Here is a 13,908-nt window from a genome sequence, read left to right on the forward strand (position 1 = left end):
ACTCATATAACCATAAACTAGTACTCTATAGAATCAAAATCAGAAGTCATGTATGACTAAAGTAACCGTAAACTAGTACATAATATAGATATCAAAATCAGAAATCATGTTTGACTCATGTAACCCTAAACTAGTACTACATAGACATCAGAATCAAAAATCATGTTTGACTCATGTAACCATAAACTAGTACTATATAGACATCAGAATCAGAAATCATGTATGACTCATGTAACCGTAAACTAGTACTACATAGACATCAGAATCAAAAATCATGTATGACTCATGTAACCGTAAACTAGTACTATATAGACATCAGAATCAGAAATCATGTATGACTCATGTAACCGTAAACTAGTACTATATAGACATCAGAATCAGAAATCATGTATGACTCATGTAACCGTAAACTAGTACTACATAGACATCAGAATCAAAAATCATGTATGACTCATGTAACCGTAAACTAGTACTATATAGACATCAGAATCAGAAATCATGTATGACTCATTTAACCATAAACTAGGACTATATAGACATCAGAAACCTTTAGCATCAGCTTAAGGAGTTGTTAAAACAGGCAAAAGAAAATGCTAATATCAAATTGCACTACCGAGAATAAGGAAGTTTCGTCATGGCCAATACTCAGCCAACTCTGGTACGTTAGCGGTGAGATCATGACATTGGTTAAAATAATTAAGGGAAGAGGAAGACTGGGAGACGTGAGATGAATTTATGACAAGCAAGATTATCAAGCGATCTCTGGAAGGGTAGAAAAGGGGACATGAATGTTTTTAACCGATTATATTGAGATAAGAGACTTGTCTCAGCGTGCCAACCCCGGAAAATCTCGACAGAATTCAATCTTTAATAGACCTTTTTTAAATCCTTTTATTTATTTACATATTTAGAAAGTTGCATTATAACCTCTAAATATTCACTTGAGCAAATACGATAGGCTTTGTATTACTATTTTGAGGCTGCTAATTGCATCTATAAACCACCAATTCTTTTGCAGATTGTTGTAAACCTATGAATGCATGCAAGTATTATTTATACAGCATTTTCATATACATTTATTAATTAGAAAAATGCAATTAAAATTGTCATATTAAAAAAAATTCATAGCTTCAACAAATTGGGAGTTGTGCTGTAAAGTATTTGCAAGCCATCTACATAGAAAAAATATCAGCTTGTAGAGAAATTTCTCAGCGTTCCTATGCATGCTAACTTATGTATCCACTACAACTTTGATGTTACTGCAGTTTTTATGCAGTGGGCTCAAATTATCCTAGTAATTGGCTCGGTACGCTGGGAATTTGTCGGTGGTAAGCGTTTGGTAAGGCTGATTCATAGTATATCACCGTATCTCATCGTTGATGCGACAATACTTTGGTGATCGTCGATGATAACAATGTTCATACTATCACAAACCCTTCCCCATTTGCATCAAGAAATACTCCGCGACGTAGTGTTCTCATTTCTCTTTTTAAATTTCTGCGAAGAAACCTTTTTGTTTTTGCATGAGTCCCCCAACTTTGGCCACAAACGAAAATAAATAAATCACGCTATAGGCAACTGCGAATTACCATTGCCGAAATGGTTCACATTTAAAATCAGCGGTCATCGATGCTTGGCGAAATATCGGAAAAGTTTAACAGCTGCAAACTTTCCCAATGTATCCGCGTTGCTTCGTTGATGCCATCGGTTTACGGTTCACATAATTGACGATGAACACCGAAAAAAAATGCGGACCTATGGCAATATAGTGTGAACCAGGGTTTAGCAAAAGGTTTAAATTAGAGGTGTACTGGTTCTTGATCTTGAAAGCTTTAATATATTGTTATACTTCAATATAATATACGAGTGTGTAAAATAATCAAACAAAGAAAAATATATAAGATGGCCTCTAAATCATTGCAGTTTGCCACTATTAATAGTGAGAGCTGTATCTCGCTTCCTTCAGGGCACAGTTAGAGGTTCAGATAAAGGATCTCTATGAGCAGGATTTGGACTAGCAACATTCAGCTTCATTTACCAACACTCTAACATCTGCATCGACCAGTCACCTTCTAGCATTTCAGAAACTGAATCGATAGTTACTATATGTGCTTTATTGGCAAAGCTGACAATCACTCATGTCATATTACAAAGTCAGGCTATTAGTGAGAAGCTGTGTTCACACCAGCCAAATTGCAAACGGAGTATTTGTGGCCAGTTTTTTCACACCAGGCGAGTTTTGACCGAGAGTGGACGATTTTTCCATTTTATTTGTCGTGTGAGATAACTTTAGCTAATATATTTTAGTGAGTCAAGACTTACATTTTGTTGGCTATTTCTAATAAAGTTTCTCGAAGACGTTTTTAGCAAGCTCATCAGTCATTTTGAATTGTAAAGTTCATCACTAATATTGAATAACTACAGGAAGATGGTCAATTGATAACATCATCAGCTTTAATTATTATGGCAATGGCTTAATAAATATAGCAGAAACTTAAATTATTATGTTGTTGCTGACATAATTGAACATGATCGAAAGTTCTGTTGAAAGCACCCTTCACGGGTTTGATCAACAGAATTATTACTTGCATTAGAAGCTCTGAGAAAAAATGTGCTTAAACCTAAAAACAATTATAGCGGTCACTTTAAATGACCATGTGTGATTTGCTGTAAACGTGATTTCATCGGCTACTCAAGTTGAAAATCAATCTACATTGTAAAACTGTTCAATGATCGGGCACAGTCTGATAAAATTTCTCTTGGGACAAAATTGGTCTCAGGCTCCTTTGCTCTTTTCGCATTAAGCACTTATTGATCAGTGGACCAAATCGTTCATACAATTGGCATAAAATCGGCGGGTGTGAACGCAGCTTTATATAGAAAACTTTAGCTGTTGATAGGAACTATGAAAAATAACACAGTTAATCCATAGTGATGTAGCTAGTTAACCAAGCTTAAATCTAGTTACAATGTGTTATAGCTATGATCAGAGAAGCTTCATGTCATGCGCAAGAGTTTGACTGAAATTTAAGAATGGTTCAGGCCATCAAAGGTAATTCTAATTTGTAAACAAATCCAAGATCTACTAGTTTTATGAAACGATGCTCTTTCAGGTAAACGAAGTGAATTTTTAAGAGCCGGGATGTTTGTAAGGGGTATCATTCTTACATCACAAGTACAAATAGCATAACCTAGTCGTCTAGAACACACAACCTGTATATACAACAGGTTGTGGTTGAGTTGGCATAAATGATGCTAGTTGGTGAAAGGAATGGCATCTAATATTAAGTTATTTTCAGAAACTAGAAAGATCTCTAGTTGTTGAAGTTCCTTTGCCACTGGACTCACATGTCTACCCAAAATCAAAGAGGCGTTGTTTGTATAACAATGACTCTTAAAAACATGCACAGACTCTGCTTGCAGTAAACTAAGCAGACATCCTACTCGATCTTTGAGGAACTGCTGAGAAACACGACAAACCCCACCTCTGATAGATACAACAAATAATTAATTGTGTTGATGTTGCTAATGTTTATTAATATTTGGGTATTTACATGTAAATGAAAAGTTTACAAATTCATTCTCAGTTTTGTTTATATTAGCTAAAAGGAAATTATTGAAATCGCAAGCTTGGATCTGGTAACTTGTCAAATTGAAAAAGTTTTCTCAATACTCACATTCAGTGAATTGGGCAAAAAAACTCCAAACAAGCCGGAGGTTAGACTCGGTGCTATTCACAGTATTTGTCAATAACATCTTGTCTAATCAAATACTAATTATTGATCTCTGTCATCAAGCCTTTTGTTTCTCATTAAAAACATTGACACGCCTTTGGCTACCAATAAATAGTAAAGATAATGAATATTTATGAATTATATTGGAGAAATACAGTGACAAGTTTTGTTATGGATGCTTCCGTATGGAAGAGTAGGATACAACCCAAGATAACATACAAGTATCACAAACCAATAAACTATTTTTGTTTGCTGCTAAATAGGGCTATATCAAACAGTAAATACCTTCTTGGTGGTATCTAGCCACTGACACTACTAAAAGCAATATACGGATGGTGATAATAATAACAATAATATTAGTAATCATTATATTTTTACAGCTATAGCAACATTAATACTAAAAGACAAAAATTCATAGTAGATAAGATGGTTTAAATGCGTAATAAATGGCAATTATGAACAAAAACTATAGAGGACTATTGACAGTAATTAAAACCAAAAGGAACAAACATTAGCATTGACGCTCGAAAGAAAATTAAACTATATGAAATATAATATATACCTTCGATGTTTACACACACAAAAGTTCTACTAAATTTTTTGTAACTTCTTCAACCAACACACAAGTAACAGATTGCAACGGCTTACTATAACAATCTAAATAAGTTTTGTGCAGGTCTTGTTTTAATAAAGAAACATAAGATAGATTCTGCAGAAGATCTTTAAAAACATCCATTATGCATTTATATATAAGAACAGTATGCGCTCGCTTAGAGTTGCCTTGTTCTTATACTGACATCTTTGATATCCAATATTTTATAAAGTAAAGTATTTCTTATTGAAAAAAGCCATAAAACATATAAAGCGTAAAACATAAATAGCAAAGAAGATTAAACATGCAAGAGAAGTAAAGATGTCAAACAGTAGGTAGGTGAAAACATACGGATTATTGTAAGAAGATTATGTTGTTATAACGTTGGCAGAGATAAGTGCGTGATGGGAAGTATCAGTAATAAGCCAGAGAAAATATAGAGCTAATCTTTACTACGATAAAGGTCATATCAGTCTGAAGCAATGTTTGAAGGCTGGGAAAAAGATCGTTTCATGCAAGATTCAAACTTCTGAAACTTAGCATCGGTACACAGCCCAGTTCTATTTTTCACCGATCATACACCATCCATAATTATATAAGTATTGGGCTTATAGTGATTTTCTGTGTTTTATCGACACACCTGAAGATTGCTCACAGCACAGTAGAATGTCAAGGTACCAGTAGACATGTAAAGTAAAGGGTTTATGACTACATGATATAAGTCTTAGCAACAAATGATGCCACACATCACTATGTTCTGTTATGCAAATATATACATACTATGGAACAACTTGAAGTTAAAAAATTCAACTATATAATTCAACTGTACAATATATATATATATACATATTCAAATGTAGTTTAAAATATATATTTTTAAACAGCTCAGTATTTATAGTGAAATTTTTGAGATTATTATAATTATTTTTGTCTTTTTGCACCAAAAGCAAAACTTACATGGAGGCAACGGTTTGTGTGTTACAGGTTTGTAATAAATGAACGTATATTTACCGCATTTACTGTACTCGCCTCACTCGCTGCACTCGCCGCACTCATCGCAATCGACACGCTCGTCATGCTCACCGCCCTCACCGCGCTCATCGCGCTCACCGCCCTCATTTATTTTTGCTGCTGTATTTACTTTAGTTAATGTGAATCTTAGTTATTAACTAATATAATTGATTTCAAGTTTCACCGTACATAATAGCGATATTTGTTTTACTTGTTCTAGAGTATTACATAACTGATTGGCTACCTTTAGGAAATGACAAAGGAAGCTATAAGCAGTAGTGAAAAGTGCATAACATTTATTTGCCCTGGCAAACTGTTATTGAAGCTATGCAGTTTTGTCACGTAGACGTCAAAAGGATTTGGTGACAACCATGACTTAGCAAAATGCTCTCAATTATTAAATACAGCAAAGCGCTAAACCTGTCTATATTGACGATGCAGCAAATTATAAACTTGCTTCGTCATCATCGGAAGACACCCATTCTTACAAATATAAATCTTTTTAGGCCAGGCTATGGTTGTTTGTGTTTCTGAGTAGCTTTGCAAACTCCTGCTTTGGCATGTCCAACATGATATGTAGTGGCTCACACGCATCTTTCTTTTTAGTCCAGGCGTATGCCATTAATAAGCCATTAAAACTTGTCAAACATGTATGAATGATTATATTTTAACTTAGCAAAACAATCACATTTTTAGGGACACGCTTCTTACATGCCAATGATAGCATCATTATTTGTTTTGCTCTAAAATATTGTCTCGCTAACGCAGTAAATAACTATAACTGTTTATATATGTATTTAACAATGAACTTACACAGCATTTTACTAGATTTCACTAGAAAGTATCAATAATTTTTATCATTGTTTGTGATGTTTGAGGTGATCTGAATGTTAAGATGTTTCACTTGACGGCAAACTTGATGGCAACTAAAGCTCTCAGTAAAATACACGCTAAATTATGTCACTAGTTGCTATCATCGTGATAGTTGATATCTGCTAATGCGTTCAAATTGCAGAGTTACGTGTCTTTATTCTGTCGATTTCTTTGCGGCTGTAAACATCATCGTAACACTTTTGCTCGATTCGAGCATTTTGATCCCAAACAAGTTTTTCGATTTTAATTTTGAATTTTCTTAGCAGTCAAATCATTTCAAACAACAGAACAATATAAAAATACTGAAATACTAAAATACTAAAAGTCTAGTAAAAGCTTGTGTAAGTTTGTATTTAAATGCATATTTAAGCATTGCTAGCATCTGGAAAAGCCTCATAACAATAGACAGATATCCCAAGCATAATGGATTAAAGCCCTCAATCGAAAACTAAATATTTGGATGTGTTGTCGTACTAATCTTTTTAAAGCAGTTTTAAATTGTATTCTCTGTTTGTTAATAAAAATCTCTAATAAAAATACCACTCTTTTTTAAGCAAAACTTGGATCAGCCAAAATTGAAACAAATGAAATTCAGACAATAAAAGGGTTTCCTCAAATGGAAATGTTTTTTTTCGACAAGATTTTTTTTGCGGTTGCAAAAAAGGCATTTTTATCATGGGCCTAGTTATGTTAGCAACTAAAGTTTCTCGTTTTGTTGCAGTATGTGAGTTTGAAATTTTTTTGTGCGAGTAACTAATTTAGTTCAACATGACGATTCACATTATTAAACAATCCAACTTGACCTGTCACTTGGTCTGACTAAAAATTGTGGCAACTATGCACTGAAAAATCAGACCCAAACTTTTAAATCTTATTGAAGTATTTCATTAATAGGGTAAATGTAAGCCACTGTCTCAAAGAATTTTACTGTTTGAATATACTAAAGCAAATTCTGCTGTTACAAGAGTGTTTGTGGTGTGACGATTGCTATAAATATTCTTACCACTGTATACAGCTCACGAGTAAGATTATATGCATTCCTTTTATTTTGTATGCATCAACCATACCTGCTGTCAGCTAGAGCTATGTTGTGAGTTACATCATCAAACATTTCAGAGTTTAACTGTATTTACCTTCGAGTACTGTTTCTCTAGGAGTCTATGAACAGCATAAATAATCTATATATATTTATAGTTCTTAGTGCCTGACTGCAAATTATTACATCTTTACAGTGGCGCCGATTTTATTAAACTTATTTTAAAAACTAGTAAATGGCCTCATTTTATTTCCTTTTATTTCGATGATGTTTTTTCTTGCCCACTAAAAGCATGACAACTTATAGCAAACCTCTTCAGCTGTGCTGTAAGAGTTCGGCAAAGATGAATTGTCAAGTCATGGTATAATATGTCATGTGTGGCATACTGTACCATCTCTTTTGTACAAACTACTGTATGGCAATATTGCAAGAGTGATTCGTATATTGCATTCATCTTGAGTAAAAAATCGGCATAGCAGAGCAGTTTGTGCATAATTTCATGTGAATTTCAATAATTATAAATACGGTAAGCTTAGAAGTGTATGTTGGCTGATGACGGAAAAAAAGCAAAGAAAGGAGAGGAGGAAGAGACGGAAAATAGGTAGAGAAAAAGGGAGAAAAAGGGAAAAAACAAGAGAAAGAGAGAGGGAGAGAAAAGGAGAGGGAGAGAGAGGGCAAGAGAGGGAAAGAGAGGGAAAGAGAGGGAAAGAGAGGGAGGAAGAGGGAGAGAGAGGGAGAAAGAGGGAGAGAGAGGGAGAGAGAGGGAAAGAGAGGGAAAGAGAGGGAGGAAGAGGGAGAGAGAGGGAGAAAGAGGGAGAGAGAGGGAGAGAGAGGGAAAGAGAGGGAAAGAGAGGGAGGAAGAGGGAGAGAGAGGGAGAGAGAGGGAGAGAGAGGGAGAGAGAGGGAGAGAGAGGGAAAGAGAGGGAGAGAGAGGGAGAGAGAGGGAGAGAGAGGGAAAGAGAGGGAAAGAGAGGGAGGAAGAGGGAGAGAGAGGGAGAGAGAGGGAGAGAGAGGGAGAGAGAAGGAGAGAGAGGGAGAGAGAGGGAGAGAGAGGGAGAGAGAGGGAGAGAGAGGGAGCGAGAAGGAGAGAGAGGGAGAGAGAGGGAGAGAGAGGGAGAGAGAGGGAGAGAGAGGGAGAGAGAGGGAGAGAGAGGGAGAGAGAGGGAGAGAGAGGGAGAGAGAGGGAGAGAGAGGGAGAGAGAGAGAGAGAGAGAGGGAGAGAGAGGGAGAGAGAGGGAGAGAGAGGGAGAGAGAGAGAGAGAGGGAGAGACAGGGAGAGAGAGGGAGGGAGAGAGGGAGAAAGAGAAAAAGGCAAAAGAAAGGAATAAAAAAAATAAAAAAGGGATAAGAACAAGAAATCTTGTTAAAAAGAGGCAAAGAAAGGAAAAAGAGAGAGAAAAAGTGAGCAAAAAGAGAAAAGTAGAAAGAATTGGAAAGGCTTGAAGATATCACTATATGATAGAGTAAAACAAGACAAAAGGCAAGTCGAAACCACTAAACGGTAAAAAGGTAGAAAGTTCCTCAATGCCTTTGAGGATATTATCAACCAACAGCTAGCAGGAAGCTTTTATTTTTCTAATTAAAGAAAAACCCTCTGGTATAAAACAGATTTGATTACGCACATTGGCAAGCTTATTCATTTGGAACTTTTTGGGCAACTTGGCTTATTCTTTGCATATGACTCATCAAACTCTCATTGGACGCTCACGTAGACTGATTGATTTGTCAACGCATTTACATTTTAATTATATATTATTACCCACCGGCTGGTCACCTGATTTAGAACTTTAGGTTTTTAACTCTGAAATAATCTCCTAAGCACATCAGCATTTGCCAGAGACTAAACCCATAATATATCATTAGCACTTCTTTTTAGGCAACCATCCAAGGACAAGTTTCCTGGTTTGGTATAACTTTGTGAGTGGGCTAGCCAGCTTACTACTTTAAACGTTTAAAATGCCGTTAGAATGTCAATTTACCATTTGATAGAAATTTGTAGAGTTTTGTCACACGCTATTATGTGTGTGTTTGTGGTTTCATGATTGCTATAAAAAGAAAAAAACATTAACCATACCCGCTATCAGCTAGAGCTATGTTATGAGATACCCCGTCAAACAGTTTAAAGTTTTACTGTATTTTTTTCTAGAACTGTTTTTTTAATGACTCATGGTATTAAAAACATGTGTTTAACATATCACTGTTAACATTAGTAGTAAGTACTCATGACATTAGAAACATGTGCTGATCATATCGCTGCTAGCATTAGTGTCCCACCTACATGCAGATAGCGCGTACATATCTGTGCACATCCATTTGTGTGCATCCATTTAGGCAATTACCAATGTACAACCTTGTATATCTTGCTTCATTGACTAGCGAATGGTTGTGACAAATCTTGTGGTTGAGTAAGTGCCCCGTGAATGTATGATGCAATGATAGCCACTGGGAACAATATTTCAGACGCACAGCTTTCAAAGGCTCTGCAAGCGTTTAAAGGCATTAGTTTCAGATATGTTTATATAATTTTGTCTGCTCCAAATTGTATCTTTCCATCAATAGAGGATTCCACTTAGCTTGAGGTTGTACACATGAGATGTTCAGATTTAAATCACATTGCCTTCACAACTTTAAAATAACTATAGCAGGTTTTAGCGTAATTGGAGCGCACAAGGGTGAATGGTAGGGTCTATTGACAACAGATAAGAGCATAGGTGACAGTTGACCATTAAAAGCCATGACCAGAGAATTTTTCTAAACACAAGTACCCTGGTGGCTTGGTGCAATGCAATGTTTAGCTATAGACCGTGGGAGACTGTCAGGTTTAGTAGACACATGTCAAGTTATTCAATGATACCAACGGGCAGTTGAGTAGTGCAGTTGTTAGAGGGTTGGTCTACCATGCTGGAAGTTGTGAGTTCGAATGTTGTGGAATGCAATGTTTTTTTAGCATTTGTCGATAGCGGTTTGGAGAGCTGGACAAATGGGCAAAACCGGCTCTCATTATAGTAAATATTTTAATATTTTAAGCTATGATAATGAGGCTCTCGCTTTATTAAAAACATGGTTGTCTTATGCTTCAAATGCTTTGTTGGGTCAGTGATATAGTAATTACCATGTAGGTCAGAATAGCATGTAGAGAATAATTACAAATATTATGGATTCACTAAGGCCTGAATAATAGATATCTTTTGACACTCGGCCACAAGTTCTCTTCTAAGATACACCTGGGAATCAGAATGTATCTCAGGTTGATGCACATTGGATATCAGTAGTAGCCTGGTGTAAGAGCTTACGGATATGCAGTGTTATTTGTAGCACTGCAATAATGACGTAAGCGGTACTGAATATATTTCCTATGCAAATCACGCATTTGATGTGCTGATTTATCAAAATATGCTATCAGATCTGCTTCAAGAATGTGCTAGCATATCAACAAGTATGATGTCAAAACTTAGAGCGATTATGTAGCAGTAATACTCAAATATGCTTTCAGGCGGAGTGAAGCATCCGATCATTCAAAATCAGCTGATGGCTTAGCCTAAGTACGTAGAGACTTTGAGTTTGGAATATGAGTAGGTAACCAAAACTTCAGTCGCGTACCCATCTCAGGTTTAAACGGATATGTTGAAGCCGTGTAACATATGGAATGTATTGAACTTTCTATAACAAAAAATATAGCCTGATATCTTTGCTAATATTTACTGTTTAGAGGCTAAAATCACTGTGTTTCCATGATGCGAATAATGTGAATTTAGAGTTGTAAACATTTTGAGTTACCATGCGATAAGTGTTTCATTGGGCAATCGCATATTGCAAATAACGCGAGCGCTTTGTTAAAAAAATAAGGACTTATACTCCGGAGGTCTTAGTAACGCATTAGACCTTCTCAAATTGAAGTAAGAACGACTCGGGTGCAGAAAATGTTTAAAATGGAATATCTTGCACAGCATTTTTTGCGCATTTTCGCAAATGTCGTTTTTATCTTTCACAAGTTTGAAGCGTTTGGTAAAAATTTGCGAGTGGCAAAGGAAGTATAGTGCATGAGAATGTAGTGCGCAAGAGACAAATCCAAACTTTCAGACAACAGTTCTTACTTGCCAGTAGATGGGTATTGGTTTATTGAATTCAAAATCATGTGCCACCTTTAACACCACTTTCTCTATGTATCCTATGCACAGCAATATCTCATCCTTAGCTGGTGAAGCAACAAAAACAGCAATAAGCAAATTTCTAACTAACGAACCAATGACTAACCAATGAAACGACGATTTAGAAACTATCAGTCAGTTAAAAATACAAACACGAAATTTATGTCAATCAGGCGAAGGTATTTCTCAAGTTCCTTTAATATTGTTAGTAGGACCATGATTACTGCTTAAAGATGGTCTTATACAAAATTTTAGTATATTTTACTAGAAAGTATCGATATTTTTCTATCATTTGCGATTATTTTTGATGTGTGACGTGATCTGACTGCCAGGATTTTTCAAGATTAAAATCAAGAAAAGTCGATCGCGGTTGAAATGCTCAGAATAAGCGAAAGCGCAACAATGATGTCTATAGTTGTAAAGAGACTGCACAGAATAAAAATATGTTGATGCTGTGTATTCTGTGAGGATGTAGTATTTACATACAACTGATATCAACTATAGCTACTATAGCAACTAGTGACATCATTTCAGCACTTTTTTTTACCGCTTTAACCATGATCAAATTTTGTTGATAATAATCTTGAAACATCCTGGTAGTCAAATCACCTCAAACATAAAAAACAATCGCAAATGATAGAAAAATACCAATACTTTCTGATAAAATCTTTTAAAATTTTGTGTAGGTTTGTTTTTAAGCAGCATTTGAGTGCGTGTGGCCTTTATTGTTTTAAAATATATGAAGGTCAGTTACTATAAAAACATGCAACAGTGAAAAAGATAGAACTAGATAGCTGATGGGTAGAACTAAGTAGCACTACACAAATTAGTATGAAAAGATTGTCCAAATTCCTGCAGAGCCAGAAGAATTTAGGGAAGTATCAGACATGTTCTTGGAAGGATAAAAGGCTAGATAGAGCTTACAGCAGAGGAATTAACACTTGGAGTGTAAATTTGCCATTTTAGCCTTAATCATCGTGAACCAGCATTACCATATATTTTTCTTAGTGAAGTTTTTGTAAATGCTTTTTATATTTACTTCACTTATATGTTCAAAATAGTTACAGTAATTGGGCTCATTTTCATTGGCCATTCCTTACATGTAAGGAGAACATGATCAGAAACTTGAAGCATTTGGGTTTTGTTCATGTAGCCTACTTCTCACAATTTAAAGATAAATATGGTGTGTATCGCCTTTTATCAGCAATAGTAATCATCAACAAATGATGCTTTCTGTTACACGTCAAAACAAAAATGAGATGACAGAAATAAAGAATTATTGATTTGAACCAAAGTGTTTTAAAAGTTGATAATTTAATGGTATCGTGAGAGTCGAAATAGTAAATTAAAAGCTGTAGTAACAGACATTTTTGTTGTTAATGAGCTAGATGATGAGACGCAATAACCCGGTGAGGGAGGTTCTAACTACAGGAGGGAAACTCATGTGTGGTTGTCCATCAGCAAATGGCCATTGCCCAAGATCTTTATAAATACTTGAATGTTTTTAGACGATGATAACCAAATTCTTGGCTTATAACAAAAGCATTTGGTGTAAGCTAATTATCTTTTATTTTATTCATGTGCAAATCTTCGATATAACTGTTGCTGATTTTCATTGCTAACAGCGGCAAGTTGGACATAACTACTAAAACGTATCATGTACTCTATTATACTCTAGATACTTTTGGACATTTTTTCCTGGGTGGGTAGTTTGGAAATACCGATATAGCAAGTTATAAAACTATATAAATATGCTGAAAAGCTTTCCTACGTTATGCAGAATTTTGATTCTTTTGGCAAATATATGACGTATGGCCAAATTTATGCGCAAGTTTTGAGATTTAATATAGTGATGGCTCTGATTAAAGGAAGGCGTTTGCATCATCTAATTACAAAATTTGCCACATTAGTCAGAGCAATTTCTAATCGTCAGTTCAAGGGGGGAGGTCAACGGGCTTGTCTAAAGAAATTATGCTAACGTCATGCACACGGGCTCTTACTGCCTCATATAAATAACGGTGAAACCAGTGGACCTTCACTCTCCTATTCAAAGCTGAGAATGAAGGTTGTGAAAGCTTTATTGGTTCTAGCTTTGGTTGGCTGCCTCGCAGCACAGCAGAATGGACGTGGTCGAGGCGGAAATAGTGGAAACGGTGGTGGAAGAGGCAGTGGCGGTGGTGGAAGAGGCGGTAGCGGCGGTGGAAGAGGCGGTGGCGGTGGTGGAAGAGGCGGTGGTGGAAGAGGCGGTGGTGGACAAGGTAGTGGCCAAAGACAACCGAACATCCTTTACATTATGGCTGATGATATGGGTAAGTTTAAAAATGTGCAAAGATTGCTAAAGAAGTATACAATAAAAGTTAGTACCATTTATGAATTTGATATTAAAACGTATTGGTAGCTTGTATACGCATCATTGATTATAATTTTGTAATGGCAGGTACTGCTATCACCAAATTAATGATGTAATTGCATAATTTACAAAAAACTTTATTGGATCTTTTTGCAGTTTTATGT

At 35.8% G+C, this 13,908-nt stretch overlaps 1 protein-coding gene across 1 annotated transcript in view; it reads left to right on the forward strand.

The window, feature by feature from the left end:
* LOC137407050 (arylsulfatase B-like) overlaps positions 1-13,908 on the forward strand; it is a 38,679-nt gene that overhangs the window by 15,692 nt on the left and 9,079 nt on the right. Inside the window, exons 2-3 of the mRNA XM_068093656.1 lie at positions 5,311-5,459; positions 13,485-13,703. Of these exons, the coding sequence (XP_067949757.1) occupies positions 5,311-5,459; positions 13,485-13,703 (368 nt within the window). The remainder of the gene's footprint in view (positions 1-5,310; positions 5,460-13,484; positions 13,704-13,908) is intronic.

This window comes from Watersipora subatra, chromosome 10 (assembly GCF_963576615.1).
Source record: "Watersipora subatra chromosome 10, tzWatSuba1.1, whole genome shotgun sequence".
In the NCBI taxonomy this organism is placed as follows: domain Eukaryota; kingdom Metazoa; phylum Bryozoa; class Gymnolaemata; order Cheilostomatida; family Watersiporidae; genus Watersipora; species Watersipora subatra.